The sequence below is a fragment of the Liolophura sinensis genome, chromosome 7, assembly GCF_032854445.1.
Source record: "Liolophura sinensis isolate JHLJ2023 chromosome 7, CUHK_Ljap_v2, whole genome shotgun sequence".
Taxonomy (NCBI): Eukaryota; Metazoa; Mollusca; class Polyplacophora; order Chitonida; family Chitonidae; genus Liolophura; species Liolophura sinensis.
The window spans coordinates 9,261,970-9,284,183 of NC_088301.1; the positions used below are offsets into that span (position 1 = coordinate 9,261,970).

Genomic DNA, 22,214 nt, shown 5'->3' on the forward strand with positions numbered 1-22,214 from the left:
ACCCCAGCATTTTTCCAGCTTGGGGTCTTTCTGATACCTTTATGCAGCCACGTGCAGCAGTATTTAAGTCATGTTCTATTTTGTTGGTTTCCTTTCATCTTTCATCATACCCCAGCATTTTTCCAGCTTGGGGTCTTTATGATACCTTTATGCAGCCACGTGCAGCAGTATTTAAGTCATGTTCTATTTTGCTGGTTTCCTTTCATCCTACCCCAGCATTTTTCCAGCTTGGGGTCTATCTGTTTCCTGAATGCAGCCACGTGCAGCAGTATTTCAGTCGATTGTCGTCATATTGTAGCAGCTTTGTTTTAAGCATAGGCATTTTGGAACATATTTATCCTCCATGCACTTAGTATTTCTCGATAAATTTTATCGGCTGGGCATAAAAAATGGGCCGTACTTTGATGCTGCATTGCTCCATTATCCTTTAGTCAAACCCTTTCGAACTTTAGACATTCAAATGGCATGATTTTGTTAATATACTGACCAGTTTTCAAGGTCATAGCTTGGGTAGTCTGTGCACAGGGTTAAAACGAAAATATAGCCTCAAAAACGCACGTTCCGGTGACCCACATTGCATCACCTGTCAGGTGTCATGAGTAGAGCGTGCGCTGCACCTGTGTGACACGCATCAATCAAGTGTTGTCTGGAAAAATTGTCTGGCTCTAGTGTCAGAGAAACTCTCCTGCTAGACAGGAACAAGTTTTGCTGAATCAAGATGGTTTCTCTGCGGCAGACAAGGATTTGATCACCTTTTCAAGTAAAACAAGGTAAAACATCACTTTGAAATGTCCAGAACATGCGTTTTAGACTCTATTTTGATTTTGGTCCCATGAACAGAAATCTCACAGGATGAAATTGAAATTTGGTCTGTATACTTAGAACATAATGGCTTTTGAGTTTGTAAATTTTTAGAAGCTGATATAAGAGGGTTTAGGAAATATTGAGTGTCAAAGTACGGCCCATTTTTATCCCCACTCAATATATACACACCAGTTGCACAACTCAATAAACGCATGAAAATAGGCTATAATAAAATTTCAACTTTAATAAATTATGTTCAGCATATCGCCAACTTTGAACGTGTCGAAATTCAGTACAACATCATACATACATTTAAATAATACATGGTCACATTTCGGAATGAAGTCGCCACGATTGAATTTTGTTTCTCTCCACGTTAGTTCTCGATTTCCTGCCAAGCCCTTTAAAAGTCTCACATTAAACGCAGTTAACTAGTAACTGCATAAGTCAAACAACTTATTAGAACTAACTAAACCTGATGTAGAATGGTCTTCAGATCATCTGAATGATTGATATGTACAACTTTGGACAACGTACCAGTCAAAGTTATAACTGATGCTAACGTTTACGTTATACAAACTTGAAATAACCTGACTTCTATGACTGTCTTGTCTATCTCAAGTTACAAGTCAGTAAAAGTCGCTTCTCTTTGGTTTATGATTAAACTGAAAGCTACGGGGCTTGCGGCGTACAATTTGCTTCTTCGTCAATTCAAGTGGAACAAGCTTGTGTAAAAGAATCCACATTCGTCAAAAGACACATGCCGTGACTGTCAAAATACACCTTTTGTACATGTTGTTGTTGCGAACGTTTTAAGCACAATCTGTGAAACTACACTTTCAGTACTCTATGTTGTTTCTGCCATTATTACCGACAGGCACTGTCAAAATACATTATCAATATATGTTGTATCTGTCATCATTGTCGACAAATACCGTCAAAGTACACTATCAATATATGTTGTATCTGTCATCATTGTCGACAAATACCGTCAAAGTACACTATCAACATAGGTTGTATCTGTCATCATTGTCGACAAATACCGTCAAAGTACACTATCAACATAGGTTGTATCTGTCATCATTGTCGACAAATGCCGTCAAAGTACACTATCAATACATGTTGTGCCTGCCAACATTGTCAAAAAAATACTGCCAAAATACGCTATCAGTTCTTGTTGTCACCATTAAAATTGTCAACATTGTCAAGCATAAAGCGGTGAGCACGCGTCAGCTGTGTCTTCCTACTGTAATAATACTAATAATAATGATCGTTTCCCTTTCCGTTACAGAAATTGGTCGCTTTGTGATCTCCGTCCTCTGTGAGAAACAGAACTGGTGTGATTTTTGAAGGCACTTTTATAAGTTACTCTTTTGTGTCAGATATGCCACAGTTCGATGTAGGTCAGTACTGGGTTCAGACATATATACATATATTATACATATACCATAATATATATACTTCTCAAAAGCCTGCACATGAACATGGGACGGCGTCTGAAACAGTTTGCAAATGTTCGTCTTTATAGCACTTGGATGCGATGAAAATGAAGGATGAACACAATGTCACATGTTACACCAGAATTGGCCGTTCTTCGTCCGAATGGATTCCCGAGTCGAAAGAGTTCTGCTCTCCGTGACACACAGTCACGGCTTTCCCAGAGACCACTGCGTCTGTTATGGAGATTGGCTTTCCGCTATTAGCCTTAGGGCCACTATTATCCACGGATTTTTTCAGCGTCGACGAAGCGGTGGAGAGACGCGCGAGCTCGTCTATGATGTCGTCAACGTTTGTCACCGAGTCCGACAAAAGCACTGACCGATCTGGAAAGTCCTCACAACACTTTTCCGGAATATCCAGCTCGGAGTCGAACATGTCAGTATCGGAGTAATCTTCCAGTTCGCAGGAACTTAAAGGGAGAGAACTGCAATCGGCCGTCACGTAGCGGCGCTGCCACTTGAGCTCTTCTATTGATTCGTTCAACGTCAGTAACTGCTTCATCAACGACAAGTCCTGGTCCATCAGCAAAGACTGCAAATATACAAAGTGACAGAAACATTAGATTCACAGCGCTGTTAAAATCTTTATTCGGTATTTATATATAGATTTATTTGACGGTGGTCAAGGATATGGGTGATTGGAAGGGAAGCGGGATGGGGGGTGGGCGGGGGTCAAGAAACTATGAAGAATCCATCGCACTCGTCAGATATCGGCTGATAAAATCCTGACGTCGGACCACATGCTGGATTTGAACCCACCAACTCGATGGAATCAGAAACAAGGACAAGTCATGTGGAAACAATGCATTCTACAGATCAGTTTTAGTCGAGTTTAATTAAATACGACGGTGTAAACCGCACAACAAACATATTCCCCCAGCTATGAACCAAACTTCAGCTTGAACCATTAAGATGGTGTTTCAGATTAACCCATTTATTTTTTGGAACCATACAAGTATAAAATCTGTACCAATTGCACTAGAGCATAGAAAGGAAATACTACTCCTTCAAGAAGACGTGATGTTTACAGGCTTCCTTACTTCTTCACAAAAGATAACCGCTTGTGTTACATCTTTATCAAGGAGAACTTACGTGGATCAACAGACTTAAGAACTGATATTCTATAACCTGACTCAGATTCTAGGTATGCCTTTTGTTACCTCATGCATACCGGTTTAATATGGCAGCATATGTGTTTACAAGTTCTCAGCGACCATCCAAGATACCATTGTGAAAGGTCTCCTGTTGTTTCGATACAGAATATACAAAGCTCTAAGAGAGTGCAGTCTGGGCAGAAGTTAACCCAGACTTGCAAACATAAACGTTACGAAGTTAGCTTAGCGCATACAATCGGCTGCTCCGTTCCTCGCTTCACTCAACTCATGCACCGAGTCTTATTGAACAAGGCAAAGCGGAGAGAGAGCTGGGGACCAGTTTGGGTGCAGAACTGGGTTACAAAGGCGTCAGAATGTCACAAAGGATAGAAAAACTGTAACGGACAGAATCAGTATGCAACATGACAGACGACATCCAGGGGGTAGACAATCGGACTCTTCTTGTTATGAAGGAGTTTTCTGTTTAACGCTTATCTGAATATTCTCAGCAGCAGACATGCCCCAACCGAACTTTCCGATAACGGTGGTAACTGAAATACCCGACACCCGGTCCATGCTGTCAAAATCCTCTAACGAATAACACAAATGTGTGAATATATATATATAGGCTGAATAAATAACATTTATAAAATGAAAATGGCGAAACCTTATGCAAACTAATGGCCTAAATATCACATGTTTTAAATTTAAAACAAATCCAACACTCTGACTGGGAACCGATAGGCAAAAGAGAGCACGATCTCTGAAATAGGTCATGCTTATAAACAGGGGAATTCCTTTGATCGACAATGGAAGTTTGTCTGCGTCGTATTTTTTGTTTTCCACTCTTCGTAACGGGTTGTGATGACGGCAGTGTTTTGGCCAGCTCGGGTCGGCTCGGATCAGCTAACCAGGGCTTCATCATGACCTGACTTCAGCCTATAACCACGGCGGGGATTCCCACAGCAAACACGGTCAATTTCCGAATGTAAATTTGGACCGACTTTTTAACCGCGTATTTTAAGAGAAAGAGCAAAGAGCAGAGATCACGGAAGACATTTATCCTGCCAAGACTGACAAAGACGATTTGCATTGGGATGATTTGACAAACAGGAAATGCGCAGGTGATGAAAGGTCTACACGTCGGTTGTGATGAAGGGAGAACCGACTGAGGCCTAACCTGAACGCCTTGCGCTGACCTGACTGGACGGTGACACAACCAGCATTTCTATGGACCCAACTCACAGCCTAAAGCCACACCATACCCTTGATGCTTCGATTTATTTATTTATTTATTTGATTGGTGTTTTACGCCGTACTCAAGAATATTTCACTTATACGACGGAGGACAGCATTATGGTGGGTGGAAACCGGGCAGAGCCCGGGGAAACCCACGACCATCCGCAGGTTGCTGACAGACCCTCCCACTTACGGCCGGAGGAAGCTAGCATGAGCTGGACTTGAACTCACACCGACCGCGTTGGCGAGAGACTCCTGGATCATTACGCTGCGCTAGCGCGCTAACCAACTGAGCCACGGAGGCCCCTTCGAGGGGAGAGTTTCATCTCTATTGCTGCAATCCGTTCAGTAGAATTCAGAGATGCTGATGTTTCCAGTCACTTCTCCATCCATCTCAATCTCATAGCACCTTTATCAGCTTAGTAAACTTCTGTTGTACCCACGCCAGTTTGGCTTCTCTTTAATACCACGGTAATCGTTCAAGCAGCCATTTTGTAGGTGGTTTACAGTGGTAACTGGCCACCAGTTGGCTTTTTCGAAAGATTCATTTGGTCATGGTGTTATTACCAGTCGTGAAATCAAGATTTCGGGACACGCTGTTACAACAGATGGTTTTTGTTGGTTTTCATTTGATGTTTTCAAGAACGTGATGTTTGGTGAGGACATCTTGGGGATCTGATGAGAACACGGAATTTTGTATACAGCGAGGCTCTCTGGTGCAACGCTCTGACAACATTATTACACATAAGCGACCGACCCCTACTGAGCCTATACGCTATACCCTTAAGCGACCTCTGTACAGTTACAACAAATGTCAGACGAGCCAAGTTTAATTTATGCTGTACATTTATACTTTGACTTCATCATAAAGGTCCAATATGACCCATCAGGTAATTTATATATTTGAAAAATTCCCATGGATATTCAATAGTCAACTCACAATATTGGAAATACTAGGGACTTTACTGTTTACGTTTAGAGCCTGCAGTCCTATAACCTGGACAAAGATTCACTTGATTACCCAAGAGTAAAATAGGCAGGAAGAGCCAGTAAATATGTTGGGAACATCGTGCACTTTCTTGTTACGACTCCAGCATTCCTCCAGGTTTGCCCTGTCGTTTAACTCCCAGCACGCATTTCCACACCAAGATTCTCATGAGAAAGTATCTACAGGTCTATGTTTTGTGGCACTGCATATATAGTTAACAGGCTGCAGTCATCAACAGAAATATATTCGATATCAACAAGTAATGTTGGCCTACATTCCGTCAGAAAAAAACCTTGATTCACATAATCCACATTCCGTATAGGTTAGTATCATATGGTAGGCGCCAAGATACATATCTTAGCAATCTTCTACCAGTTAATGTATTACGTGAACGCTATATGCTAAGCACTACAAAGAGAAAAATAAAATTGCATGGAGTTTTATCACATACCTGTTAAGTCATCATCTGTTGGCGTAATAGTTGTTTATATGCCCACACTTCAGCACACATAGAGATATATTCTAATATAACTCAGCTAGTATTTCCATTAGGCTTCAGTTTATTTAATCAGCCATTTATAAATAGAACTCAGATATATATGATATTTATTAACGGATCATGACACGAATATCAGCTTAAGCATATAGCCTTGTATAACTTATGGCCTTTGAAGAAGCTGAGCGAGGGTAATGTTGTGTTCCACAGTTTATATACATATTGTTAGGGAATAAAAATCACCAGTGATATGCCTCTTTTATAGTGGGTTTATAACAGGCTGACGCATATCGTGTTATCTTCAATACATCCTGGTGGTCCACTTTAAATGCCTTGTTTATAGTGCGGCAAGATTGCACACATGGGTCTGGGCGGTGTCGGCCGCTCTTTCAGAACCAATGCGGGCAGAACTAAATAGAAGTAGTGTTTATTTTGCCTAATGGGACGATTGGTGTGAAAGGTACCGCTTTAACCGAAAATAGACCAGTATTCTGCTTGTTGTACGCTTACAGAACATATAGACATCTGCATACATAAGTGTACGACTTTAAGCCCACGTACTTTTGATAGCTATGTGTGGGATGTCATCCCAAGACGCCAGTCCCATTTGGCGGGTGACCTGCATATTGAAATAGGACTAGTAGCTTTGAATAGAACAGAAATACCGTAATCAAATGAGCTATGTCCATACAAACTGAGCGTAATGTGTATTCTTTCAAACCATTAACTAGCTTGCAAACTTTACAAAAGGTTTATAAAGAGGTGTTATAAAAATAGTATTCTGGACGGTATATGCAAGATACCTATAGACTGAAATAGCTTTTGATATGAATTAGCCATTTTTAACGGCATGAATAACGGGGGCATAAGCCGCAGTGAACACCATGTGTGCGTTCAACATACGACACCAAAAATATTTTGCAGTGCTGAGTTCGGACAACATTAAATGTTATTTATTTACATTTTGCTTGTGTCTTTCATTATCTACACCATATGTGCCGTATCTTGAAATGTTTAAAACTGAACTATGTTATTTGCATCAGTATAAGAAAACGAAAGTTTCCACCGCACACATGCATATGTATTCTCATAAAGGAACAGTACTCCGTCTGGCAAGGACGCACCTTCATCTTAGGCACGGCACCCTTACATCCTGGACATATTTGTACATGACAAGATCTCAGCTACTCTCATTCGTTAGTCTTTCTCCCATCCACCACCCTCACCCCCCCCCCCCCACCCCACCCCCACCCTTTACTACCTCAGTCCCGACACTGCAGATGTTGTAACGCGACTGACACCTGCGTAAACGCTTCAGAGTAATTCATATTCATACACAGCTCATGTTGACGTTTTCATAAGTTGCTGGACTTCTATTCATGTTTACCACTTCTTGTCATTCATCGCGTGTTTTCGGTTGTCTGCGCCAAGAACAAACAGCTTTACAACCTAGGATCATCTGCTATAAAGAAATGACAGCGAGAGGGAAGAGTTTCGGATACCTTTTCAAATGATCCTTTCTTAAAATCGTTCGGGATTTCTTGCATATTTCTTCTAATCAGCATTATCTATGGAAAAACTCCTTATCTCTCAATCATATATTTAACAAAAAATGTCCATGATAACATAAGATTGGTGGTTTTAGTCGTGTTTATTAGACTACGGGTTGACTCTCACAAAAGGTAGAGTATGTATATTTAAAACATGTTCACGACATTTTAAGGCTTTACTGAAAAATTTTTCATAAAACGCAATAAAATATATACCAAAGGGCTGTTTTAATTTCTTGTTTCTTAACTTCTTCCCTTACTCGACTTCTTTTATTTTTTGATTTGGTCATTTTTTACCGTTTGGTCATTTTCTTTGGTGCCCCATCATTATATATATATGTACAAGAAGATGATCAGAGATCTGTGTGTATTATATGTAGGCTTGGAAATGTCCAATAACTATCGTGAACTCTCTTCCGAAGAGAACAGTAAGTGCGTATACACCAGTTTATGTCAGACCCCTATACAACATACGGATTGGGTTATGCTGTGTATATACCTGTATGGGGTTGAAGTGTGTGTATTGGGGGGGTCAACACAATATTGGCACTCTCCCCACAAGGGGCATGCCCCAATGTAAACATAACATCAGTAGCAGGATGTCAAATTCCGCATTTTACACTTGTTTAAATCCCTTAGTCAAGACTTAATCAACATAGCTTCACAGCCTGAGTTCATTCCAACAAGTAGGCCCTCCAGACAAGTCCTTTCTTCCGGCGCATCGCGCGTGTGGTATATCCGTCCGCCGGTGGCCCGGCTACACTCGTCCAAAGTGGTCGGACCGCCTGTACTCGGTGTGTGCCGTTAGGACGGGACTTGCCAAACCATAAAGTCAGTTTGAGTGTTTGTCACTTGCCATTTCCGAAAGACCTTTTGATCGGACCTAACCCGGTCTGAGCTCCCCGGACACGTCATCGGGCCCTAGTGCACACATCCCGTCGGTCAGCTAGGGATAACACCTACATTTGGCTACCCTGAATGACTGCTGGTCTAAAATGAGTTAAAAGTACTTGTTGTTCTAAACTCAAAGATACTTTCATCTACACTGTGTCCAAACCACACTTTGCGCCAGCTTCATGTAGAATGAATTCTTCAAGTCCCCGATTGCTTCGTTCCAATGGGTTTAAACCAGACAGACTCATCTATCTCTTTCCACAATAACCTTTCAGTTTTATTCCTCGCTACTTTAAACTGCAGTTGTTTATTTTCATAGCGTCCTAGAAGCAGCATAAAACAAATTACCTTGGGCATGCAGTGAATAAGTTTTAAACTGTGCGAGTTCTGCTGCAGACATATATATAGTTGACTACCTACATTTTGCATTAAATCTTTTGGGTGCATTTGCATCTGCATTCCTTGATCAGTCAGACTCATCCACATTTACATCACAAAGTAAGATCCACGACTTCTGCTTGTAGACAAAGAGTCGTACAAACCCCAGAAGATATGCATTTGGTCATGCAACAAGGCGTCAGATCAATTTGTTGAAAAAAGTCCCATTTGATTTGCAGTTTTCAAACTGTGCTCTAAATGTAATATATGTTGGTGTTGAAGCAGTGTCATTCTTCAATCAGTCGGAAGAAAGTGCCGTGTGAGCGAACATATTCGCTTAATTTTCCTCTTCATCTGCCTAGCCATGTCCCTTGAAACACGGCTTTTCCGAACCTTCAGAAGACGTGAGGTTATCTGGAAGGAACACTTGCTGAACGCGATGATGGAGGAGCTCCACGGCAGTCTGGGGTGTGGTGGATGATAATGCAAGCCCACAGCCTTCCAACAGCTGCCTCAAACATTTCCTTCAGCCACCAAAACACACGTTAGACACTATCACTGACAAGATCGCAGGGATGCTGGCTACCCAGACGATATGGGCTACTAAGTTACCAGCAAAGGTCAGTTGGGCAGTGAATTCGAAAAATGCCTACATGACTACTTCGTTAGCTGAGCAGGTCTCCCTCCTTCCCGACTGAAGGGCTGGTCAGATAAGGTCGATCTTTAATGGGACATAGTAACAACCTTACACCAATCTGTTACCGAATATATCATTTATATTTGGCCGTTGTTTTATCAAAAGTATTTATTGAAATTACACTTTCTAACTATGGCACAGATTCTAGATCTGCGAAATGATTTACACAATTCCTGCTTTCAAATGAGTATTTCGAATGTGATATTTTCTCGTCAAAATGAGTGGTTTTAAACTACACCAGCCTTCTAAGCCAATTATTGCTGCATTACAAAGTATTAGATGTTCTGCTTCGACGCAAATATTCCTGAGGTATAGGCCTGTCCTTGGACTGGGATGACGTGTCAAAGTCCGGAAACTTTTCAATATAATCTTAAAAATTTCAAAATGGTCACTATGGCCGTATTTTGCGGACATAAAGACAATCTGACACAGTAATAAGACGTGTTTCAGCAAATAACAATTGGACACCAAAACACCCATATTAACCTCGAACATGGGGTCTACATTCTGCCCTGCTCTGGGACATCCAGAAGGCTTTTCCACCCTGTTATCATATTGACAACGGTCGGGTCTGAGCGAAAGTTGGGGGTGACTTGCCGGAGTTAGCGGCCACTCGTGGCCTGGGTAGGCGGCTCTCTCAAAATTCACATGTCTTGGATCTCAATCACAGCCTTTCTTTTGAAGCCACTGACCAGTATTTGTGAGAATACAGACGACAATACGCTGAGGTGGCTTCAGTTGTCTACTTCGTGAGAAGTCTCCGGCAGACCGTACTTAGGCTATTGTGGTGTCAGCTACCTGTTAAACTTGACAGTTCGACTGGCCGGCCAGAGACTAGGGCAGTGTGTCATCAGGATACTTCCGGCTTCCCCAACGCATGACCAGCTCCTCAATCCGAATATCATCTCCACTTGGACACTGATAAGCTCCCATCCTAACACCACTGGTCAACAAACCCTGATTCAGACTCTAACTTGTCAATCATCAAATTTTGAGACGAAGCAAACAAGGAACCAAACTAAATTCAGATGCTTATCTGAGCAATTTAGACTATTAATTAAATCAGTATAATTCGACACCATATTTTGGTACTTTTAATTATGGCTTGTAAGTACTCTCCTGCTTGATAAGTGAGACAAAATAATGAAAGGGGAAAAATGAAAGGGAAAGTTTTCCCTAACGCACAAATCAAATTTTCGTTAACGGAAATCCTGCAACTTGTCAAGCATTTAAAACTTACAAGATAAAGATATCGGTAACAATTCGCCAGTATTTTACGGTAAGCATAATGAGTTACAGACAAATGCAATCAAATATTACTAACTCTGAAACGATCAATCTGGAACTTGTGGACATCAAAGTGATCAAAGTGAACAAAAAGATCCCAAATCAAACCACGTACACAGTGCCGTAACAGAACCATCCCACACTACTTGGGGTCGTTCAAAGTATCGACATTCCCGTAATTCTATCTTGGTCGATATACTCCAGAAAACAATCACTACAATTTGCCATAATAACAGGAGTAACAAAAGGGCGACGCCATGTTGTCCCAGTTCTTATTTTCCTCTTTCTATGTTTCATTGTATGATTATGTTGTTTTGTTGGCTAAGGAAACACTGCTTACTATTAAATATTTGTCAGCGTTACATTAGCCTTTGATGAGGTGCGTGTTTGCTAACAAGGTGCGTGTTGACCAGATTAGGTGTGGTGTGACCTAATTGCAGGTAAGCCATTCTCTTAACGTACGCAGGGAACGAGGATAGGGTGGTGACGTGAATTAAGCAGAACACCACTAATCCGTCAAATAAACGTGATGAAGAGGTAAGAAGAATCAAGCATATGCCTACACCACTACAACAGAAATATTACAGCGGGCCAACTGAATACAATTCAAGATTCCTATATACAAACACAACGACGAAATCGGGACTGTTGTCCGATTCGGAGAAACCTGTAGTCACCTTCCCCGCCGCTTCTATTAAAACCACACCCCTGCCTCCCCTCACCCAGGTGTACTGTCAACAATAAACTGAAACACGCCCAAAAGCCCTTCATAATTTTACATCATCGTTTTATTACCCACCAAAAAATAGCATCTAGATGTGGATTTAATGCGTTGGTGACCTCGGATTAGAGTAGAAAGTGTGGAAAGTGTTTTAGAAAGTCCTGTGTGTTTCTCTCTTTGTTGTGACGTCGTCACTTCGCCCAGTCTCACCCTGTTCCCATATGCTGACAGCAAAGTGCGTTATGCGCATATCATTTTGCATCAGCCCTGCCAAAATGCACCTTCGGAATAGTTACTAAGCTGAAAGATCTTCCGCTTCGGGGAGCAGGAGATCCAGGGTCAATCCTGGGTCGGGTCACACTTAAGAACTTAAAAGAGGAAGTTGTAGCTTCCTTGCTTGGTGTTCAGCATTAAGGCGATAGTGCAATGACTTGTTCACCCATATCAGTGTAATGACTCCGGTGGGGCGGCTTACTTGCCTTCGGTAAGTCGTCTCAGTGATGCAGCACTAGATAAAAGAGCAGTGGAAATCCGTCCTGCACCAAGGAGCCACGGTACATGCACTCTATAAGCACTCCTTCGCCGTCATATGACAGTAAAATTGCTAAGTACGACGTTAAACCCGTTCACTCATTCACTCGAAATAGTTACACCTAAATGTTATAGTTCCAACAGACAATAAGAAAACTGCTTAAAGAGCTAGATATATACTAACAATAAAATTAAGAAATGTTACCAGTATAAGCTGATTAAATGGTGTGCTGTAAGGAAGGAATGCAAAGAATATGTACTGTTAACAAAATAACACCACTTAATAAAAATAAGACATTGTCACTGAAGTAATACAAGCCAATAAGTAGGTCCAGCCAGCCAAAGGGATCAGAACAATTATTGAACGTCTGCCAACAGACAATTAGATTAACTCCCCAAAAGCACTTTTCATTATGGCATTTGCCTTAGAAGCATATATATATATATATATATATATATATATATATATATATATATATATATATATATATATATATATATATATATATATAGATAGATAGATATATAGAAGCTATTCCTGTCCAAGCGTGTCATATATACAAATATTTAATATATATTGACTGCGAGCCATGGGAAACATGTCACGTGACTGGGGCTCGTTATATACCCGTGTACATCGGTCGCATAGATACAAGGCAACATCAGCGACCAATATAAAACTATTCACATATAGAGATTGTATACTAAATATACACATACTAATGATTGGGCTCACTGACATAAAATGCCAAACTGACAAACTGATGTAAGCCACAACTTCCTGGTTAAAGACTAATATTGGAAATGACACCAATAATCTCACTTTACTTGGGGAAAAAACCCTCTATGATTTGTCACAAAACAGGAATAGAAACATGAACTCACCTCAAAGCCTGAAGATATAGTAAACGGTTCGTTGAAGGGATTATTGTAATAACGATATCGTATCTATAATAATTCACTGTGTGATCACTTCGAACAGTTAAACAGTATAGGCTGTACACAAAATAGGAATACGCGCTAAACTTTTTTTTTTTGGCTATCACTCACACTGAGCAATGCGGATATAAGTAAAATAATTGCACTATAATGGAAAGTAATGAGGGATATCACTTAATGCAAACGGTAAAAATGTGTCCTGGAACATAGTAGATTGTCTGCAGTGGCCTTGAATCCAAAGTTGCCGTTGTAACGTTGTCTGTTTTGTTCTACTAAGCACTATGTACAGTGTCAGGTTGTGGGATATCAAAATGGAATGTGATAGTTTTCAAGGAGGTTTGTCGTTTGACCAAAGTGTACATTTAAACAGGTCTTCTTCTTAAAGATGATATCGATAATAAAATCTTCTCGGGTATAAGCAGATTAGAAATCACCATTCATCGCCTGTCATTAGAACAGGTGTGCATGGTCATAGCCGAGGTGTTAATTTAAAACAGATTTGCCACGGGCATTATTCTAATGTGTCCAGTATAGACAGAACATCTATACACAGGCGTCAGATTCATCCCACTCGACTTACTTGAACAATGCAGCTTTTAGCATCAACCGATATCTGAAAAGCTGATCCAAGCCGAGTGTAGCCAAGCGTCCCGGACAGATTAGCTTTACTGAAGATTGTCAGATTAATAGATAGATAATCTCTCCACCCCACGGGGATTAAGATACGGTGTCCTTATAGCGACCGCCTGGCCCACTGACAAATACAGGTCAACCCGCCAAAGTCCTGGGGAATAGAGTTGGGTACATCCCTCATCTTATTAGCAGACATGTCCTTTAGCCTGCATTTACTGCAACGTTCACTTGACATCAAACGCTGATACAAGTTGTCTCCTCAGCAGTTTGTGATGTCTACACCGCGGGGTCGTGTGTGGAGCTACTGCACGTATAGCGATTGTGAGCAGATTCCCGAGCACAGAATTACTCTGTGATCAGGCCTCATTTGACATTATCAAACATCACCAAGTTTCTGCAACCACATCGATCACTTCAGACTTCATAAACCTTATTCAGCTGATGGCAATCTCCACAAACTCATCAGACAGATCACACATTTATCTTTATCCTATTTTCCAAACCTCAGCTGATCCCAAGTCATCCTGTAACCAGAGGTCTACAAACCTCACCAGCCTCGTCAAATTTAATTTACCACATAAGGCTCTACCATCGTCCTTTGCAAGCATCACCTTCCCGAACATTTGAATAGCATACATAATCTTTATCCTGAGTTCGGTTTGAATGTTTTCAGGTTTAACAGTATTTATCGAAGAAACAGATTTCATCTGTAAAATGCTCTATTATTGTCCTAAATTTGAGTGAATTCCGCGTTCCCTTTTGTCATTATGTTCTACGTATTCAATAAGTCCGCCACATTCAACACAATGTAACTGATGGCAATGTAACTGATGGCAATGTAACAGCATTGCTCCACCAGGTAAAACGTGACTATACCCAGGATAAGCCTCCTAAAACGGAGCACGATAAATGTCCTAAAAGGGGCACGATAAATGTTCTAAAAGGGGACCAACGTACGATGGATGTCCTAACAGAGGTCCCAGGCACGATAACGGTCCTAAAAGGGGCCTCATGCTCGATAACTGCTTTATAAACGGGTCCCTCGCATGATGGCAATGTACGGTGCAGCTTTTGAGCGCGAAGGTTCAAATTGCCTAATTTGAAAATGCGCTCAAATCTCTGACAACTGAGATCCAAAAATGGTGTACTTGCACGCGGAAGTTGTCTGCTATCTGTAAAGCGACACGGTATTCTATTAAATGTAGTCCTCCCTTACATTCCGAAAAGAACTATAATTTCCACTACGTGAAGTTCACAATATAAACCCACTTTGATGGCGCTAAGTAATTCCAACAATTCTACATCTGAAGTTTAACTTTTAACCCATGCAGTGGAAATCGCTGGGTTGGGACCTGGCTGTCTGCTATGAATTGAAAGCATCGAATCGGCAAACCGAATAATATATGATGACATTTTTACTGGCATTCCTTTCCAAAAATCGAAACGGCTGTCCTTAACATTGGCAAGCTGTGTACCTAAATATTATCTGGTGTCCTCGAAGAGGGATTGGTAAGCCCGTCGTTCCGACGAGCCTGGGTAGCTTATCAGTGTATGTGCCCCTTTATCATAGGCAAAACAAACACTCTCTGGCCATAACTATTTCCCCCTAACAAATATATATCGAAAGATGGGCATGCGTATCTGTACACATAAATCCGCGACTCGTTGTGGGCTGTACACACAGGATAGGCGCTTATATTTTAATCCCATCCACACCATTGGACTTCTCAAGGCTATGTTAAAACTAGTTTGAACTAAAAGCGTGAAATGTGCACCGAGATATCACCTAGTAAAATTTATTTCATTTTTCGTTATCAAAGTAAAATCGACTATAAACTCAAATGTGTTCTTCAAGCCTTGTTTCGAATATGAATATATGAATAATATACCTAGCTGATTTGATTCCCACTGAGTATACCTGAGGTTACAGCCATGAAATCCGATTTAACCTTTAAATAAACAATTTGAAAAGTTGGAGTCCGGGAGTGTGTAACTGCAATTACATCACGTTTAGACTGTATATATGCTTAAGCTGTTTTACGTAGCCACATTTGTAGTCAAAGACGGCGAAATTTAAGCCAAAGATGTGACAATAGTCGTTCATTTACTTTCCCCATATCTTCAAGCTATACATACAATACACGAGCAAGCCTATTACAACAACAATGAAACCTGACACCACATATCAGCGCAACTTCCCAATGTTTCGATTTTTGGAAGATTTAGACAAGTCCGAAGTTCGGTGTACACTGACTCATCCCAGTGAAGACATCGGCCTATATATACAAAACGTCCAGGGCCTTCTATAGCGGGTTCCTGTATGGATACATTTAAAACTCAGCACTTAGTGATGTTCGCAACCAAGTAAGTCATGACTTGCAACGTGGTTCACTTATATACGCCGCAGCGGCACATAAGAGATTGTAACTTTCCAGGGAACACTAGCCAAGTTTGACAGGGCTCTCGCATATATTCGCAGAATAAATCTACTAAGTTTTGATAGCATGGCTTCATGTACTGGGGAACACGTGTATTCCGTTGTATATTTCTGACGAACTACGTGGCCGGCTTAATTAATAAATACTGATCGACCTATTACCGTGCACGTAGCGACAAAGTACATATAAAATGTTAATTGCAAACTCTTCCTTTTGTGTGTGAACATTGTTAAAAATTGTAAATAAGTAACCACAAAAAGTACAAATGGTAGATGATGTCTATAAGAGTTAAGGATGTAGTCTCTTACCATTTCTTTCCTAAGCCTGTCCATGGCACAATCAAGCGAGGATCTCTTGGCCCTACTGTTGTCTGTCTTCTGATACCTTTCTTGGTTCCCGTCCACTCCTAGACGTTTCTTAATGCTCTCGGCATTCTGTAACCTACACCGATAAAACTCTCTACAGGCATTTGAGAGTTCGATACCAGCCGTGTAACTGTCCTGGGCCATCATGTATTTGTCCGTCAGTCTTGGAGAGGTTTGTGTGCCCATAACATGAAAAGACGAACTTCTGTAAAAAAGAAAATTAACCGCACAAACTTGGATTTTGTAAAGCTGAAAACCTGATTTCCGCTGCGTTTTGTATTAAGAAATACACAGATGTAGGTCTTATCCGTGAGAAATTATAAGTTGCACTATAATTAACGCTCCACTCCTTAAAAATCCTTCCTTACACAAGGTCGTAATTTTTCTCAACAGTTCAGCGATGTGGTAAGGCAGAGAGAGTTTTCCTGAATGACTGCCTTTCCCGGAGTTCAACTGAACTATCCCAGTTTTTTTTTTAACGAGACAACCCCACAGGCACGTCCTCAATGAAAAACTGGCAAGCTCAGAAGATTGCGGTGGAGGAGCAGAAATAGCTGGGGTGTTATGGTGTGTAAGTCTGGTCAGTTTCTGCCGGACGATGTCCGTCTGTCCCTGACTGATGTCAGTCTATGTCAGCACTTGGGCCTGTACACAGCCTCGCCCCTGTTCTCTCAGCTTAGCTCGTGTCCAAGATATAAGAGCAGTTTAAAGTTGAAGCGGCAGGTTAAGTAGCTCAAAGCATTCTCGCCTGCCTGCAGCTGTGTTCGTCGGGCTGCTGGTATAGCTAACTTTCTCTCTCTCTCACTTCACATGTGGCCTGCCGGTCTGCAGGCTATGAACACCACATGCACAAACAGCTACAGCCTCTGGTAACCGCTGGTATGTCGAAAATGTTTTGTGATATCCCTTTCCACGTGGAATAGGAGTAGCGGCTTACAAATGCTTGGCGTTTTCAGGTTTCCATTGACTATTGACGAAGTTCCCAGTTCAGTAGATATGAAAAGTACACCGCTAGGCCTGACGAATCGTTTGTACATATAGGGCCTAGAATATCACACGATTGCAGCGTTCATGTACTGTGCCGTACAAAGGAAATTTAAAAGCTTTCTCCACTCGACTTCTTCCTAAAGACTTCGGGGGTTACTTCTGAAAAGTCATGACTCACTCGTCGATTTTATGCTTTTAACTTTGTCATTACTCTCCGAACACACAGGTGAGTCGGACTTGTTACCGGCCTTCTGATTGGTCCGGACTGGCGAGTCCATTTTAGACTCGGAGAGGGGGGTTACCTCGTCTAGCGCCTGACGGAAAAAACAATATATGTGAGCCTGTGCCTGATGGCTTGGATTTTTGATAACCCTTTTTGTTCGCCGAGGACTTCGACTTTAACACCTGTCCACGTCTGAACGATAAACAAATGCTTTGGCTTGTACATTACTCACACGAGGCGACCTATTTTACCTGCAATAACCTAGATACTAAATATTTACCTTCGCTATCTTATACATTCTACTTTTATCTCACAAACATGGGGACATTTTAGCATAGACGCTAAGTGGTTCAGGTGTTATCTCTAATCCTAATTAACCCAAACAAACCTCTGATGTAAACAATACCAACATTAGAACACCTCCTAAACTTAAGTATGTGTATACACTGCTATGCGTTACTCTCCTTGAGAAGAAAGTAAAATAAATTACTGTAAAATTGCGAAAGCCAGAAGTATGCTCAGGCAGGGGCTGTGTGTAAGTGTGTTCGTTTGTTAGGATTCGCTGCTTGCTCGTGCGGGTACATATTTTAGCCAGCCTCTTAGTTGGAACAGTAGTAAAAAAACCATTAATCTTGCTAAAGTAAATTCTACTTGCCAATAATAGAATCTGAACACATTTCTTCTATGACTAACGTGACTTGATGGGGATTAAACTAAATGTACGTTTTGTGTAGCTTTAGAATGTATATATTCTGTCTACATGATACATAGGATAGACCCTATTGCCATCACGCGTGACATGAATATATAAATGAAGGTAATCACAGACAATATTATTGGTCATCGTAATTAGATCTATAATAACTAATTCCCAACACATACAGAATTTGCAATATTTAATAGCCATCTTAGCTCATATATAGCCTAAAGGGAATAAAACAGCCTTAATGACCAATGTAGATGTAAGCTGTGATCTATACGTATGCGTCCATATGACATAAAACGATGGCTGGCACGCGTCATACAGCATAAAGAGGATGACTATATGAGTAAGCACTAATAACTATGATGAGACATTATTAGTTCTATGTATATATATATGATTTATGGTTAACCACCCGTAATCAGTAGAATTGACCTAGTAACCTTGATCCGGGAACCACATCAATAAATCGCCCGCATAACACAGATCAGCCATACAAACAGCTCTTCATGTGATTGCATTGTTTTATTTTCATCCGCTTTGCGTTGTTTTAATCCATTAGTGTCTAATAAAGTGAATGTAACATCATTTTGTGCCTAATTCTGCTCGTAAATCATGTTAATAGAACGTGTAAGTTGTCACTGTTTGCATAATTTTGGTCATATCACAAGGCTGTCTCCCTATAGCACGCCAGTCTATGCATGTAATTCCGACACAGTTACATATTTATTTATTTATTTATGTATTTAGTAAATTGGTGTTTTATGCAGTACTCCAGAACATTTCACTGGCGCAGGGTCAGTACTATGGTGGAAGGAAACCGGGTATTCCCAAGGGAAACCCATGACGTATCCCAATACGGCCTGAGAGGAAGATAGCATGTGTATGTTATATCTTGACTATAACTTAAATATCGATACGAGGAATAGTGGTTCATTCCCATCATCGGACATCGAATCCGCGAGAAACCCAAATTTGGGCTCTCCACCCCAGCAAAGTTGCTTTGAGCTGTCATCGTTGACGTCATCACAACAGGCTACTAAATCTCCGGACTGATCGCCCTGGCTTTGTGAAACCATACTTTAAAGCTAGTTTTATGCCCATAGAAGAAAGCTTATGATCGGTCTTGTAGCTTATACACCTCATATTAAGAAATAAAAACCAAGCTTTTCATGGGTCCTTTAAGGCAGTGCAGGTAGTCTCACGTGAAGTTCATTTCAGACTGCTTTTCGTTCACGATAATTTTGCATACACGTTGAACTCACACACGTTGAGAGTTCACCCGTTGTTTGCCGAAGACTGATGATTTTCTCGGGACACCCCAGTTTCTTCCACACGCCATAAAACCGACTGCCGTTGTTAAATAGAATTCTTTTTAAATAAAACTGAATGAAACATATATATAAATAAATAAATTTAACTGTCGTTTTCAACATTTCAAGGGTCACTGACACGGATTTTAGAATTCCCTCATGAAAACTAAACCTAACAGAATGCACCTATATTGTTTTATCTTAAAATAGGTTTCTTACCATGCCTATTTTCGTCATACCATTTTGGACACTCCCTGCATAAACGAACAACTGTTAACGTGGTATAGGCCTGTAGGCTTATACAGCTTGTGACATCACGAGTTGTGTGATCGGATTGAAAACATAAAGTGGGCTGAGACTGGACTTATGTATATGGACTGAAATCTTACTAAGCTAAGGAAGGGTTTTCAATTGATCATCTTAGTTTAAACTAGAAACGCAGATGTCTCTTGGCAACATGAACGGTATGAACTCTGTGTGGACTTGATGTCAGTACATGGAGCAAACGTAGAGTTGTATACAAGTACTATTACGTGCAAATAGCGCACAGGCGGGAAGAGTTTTCTCTCTCGAAGGGGATATACCTCCTTAAAATCGTGAAGTTTCGGGTCTATCGACTTCCTTCTAACAAACACAGCACTTCAATACATGACGTCAGCATCGAACTAAAAAAATCTGCTGGGCCTATCACTCTCTGCTGTAGAGTGTACTATTTGCAACATAATTCTTTATTTGCGATTTTACAATTCATTACAACGCGCCTGTTGGTTTATAATAATAGGGCACTTAAGAACAAATGGTGGGCGAGGACGCACCCTAATGACTTCGTGATGTACGAGTTAATCTTTCGTTTTGTACTCTACAGAAAGCTCAGAGCCATCTCTTTCTTCCTTCTATAGAAAGTTTGTGCACCCCTTGTGATCATGACTTTCTTTTACCTCCATGTATATTTCCTCTGTTGAGCAGAAATAACTAAGTCCCTTCAAAGTTAATTTCCCTGACCTAATCTATAATGTTTGTTCCATTTGGATCGGCCTATGGGATTTCAGTACTGTGTGTCATACGAGGATATGACATTGTCTGTTTGAAACCTGTTGTATAGTTGTATACCATTACAGCCCACGTCCTATTCACAAATGCACCTGCCGGTGTTTTTTATAGTGAATACCGGTGTATATACCTGGTGACCAGGCTTATGATAGGAGGAAACCGGGAAGAGCCCGGGGAAACCCCAAAACCAACCGCAGGTTGTTGGAAGACCGCCATGCTGCTGAGGTAGCCCTCATGAGCTGGACTTGAACTCCAAACAAACGCTATGATGAGAGCAATTCTGCTGCGCTAGCAGGTTATTCACTCGGCCACGTCAGTGATGGAATGTGTCCATGCACCAGCCATTTGAACATCTGCATATAGGTGCTATGCGCAGTACGTCATGTGAGCATGCATGGTATACAGGGTGTCACGTGACATTGCCCTGCAATGCCCTGCCATTTGAGCATATGGGATTGTTATGATACAATATACGCAGTGTCAGGTTCAAATATCATGATCTTTATACCTGCTGTCACTTGGATTCTCGGAGAACATACAGATATGCAGTGGCGCTCCGCCCATAAAGCCACTAGATATATATCGATATATCTCTGACATCAATCCAGTCTATTGGTCCATAACACTACCAGTATAAAGATATAAGCATGACTCTACCCGGGAATGAACCCGCGTCTTGGCGCAAAATCGCTCGACCACCGGTCTAAGAATGTGACCTGAGAAATTGGTTTGTGAAAGTAATTGAATGAACAATAAAAGGGGAAAACTACAAGAGAATTCATTAGCTGTTCAGAATAATTTCATATTTGTATAAAAACATCAAAACGTTTTGCTTCCCCAACGAGCTAATGTTACCTGTTCTCATCATGTCGTTGTATTTGATCGATGTTTTACACTGTACTCGAGAATATTTCACTTATACGACGACGGTCAGCATTAATTATGGTGGGAGCACACAGAACTCATACAGGGGAAATCTTATGGTGGGAGCGCTCAGATCTCATACAGGGGAAATCTTATGGTGGGAGCGCACAGAACTCATACAGGGGAAATCTTATGGTGGGAGCGCACAGATCTCATACAGGGGAAATCTTATGGTGGGAGCGCACAGAACTCATACAGGGGAAATCTTATGGTGGGAGCGCACAGATCTCATACAGGGGAAATCCATGACTATTATCTTGTTGTCAGATTATACTTCATCAAGGGAATATCATACGTGTAAACATATGTAAACAATCATATTGGGAATTCAGGTAACGCTCGCCAATGTCTCCACCCAAAGGACAAGTGTAAACAGCATACCGAGATATCGTCTGTGATAAGACGATACGTTTTTTTCATCATATAAATTACCGTTATCAGATAATCTAATCAGATGGATT

At 41.0% G+C, this 22,214-nt stretch overlaps 1 protein-coding gene across 1 annotated transcript; it reads right to left on the reverse strand.

The window, feature by feature from the left end:
- Nucleotides 1-976: 976 nt before the first annotated feature.
- LOC135470174 (uncharacterized) lies at nt 977-17,719 on the reverse strand. The gene is made up of 2 exons (XM_064748970.1): nt 16,497-17,719; nt 977-2,835 (listed from the first exon to the last, which is right to left on the reverse strand). The coding sequence occupies exons 1-2, from the start codon at nt 16,737-16,739 to the stop codon at nt 2,377-2,379; spliced, it is 702 nt and encodes a 233-aa protein (XP_064605040.1). The 5' UTR covers nt 16,740-17,719; the 3' UTR covers nt 977-2,376.
- Between the last annotated feature and the right edge of the window lie 4,495 nt (nt 17,720-22,214).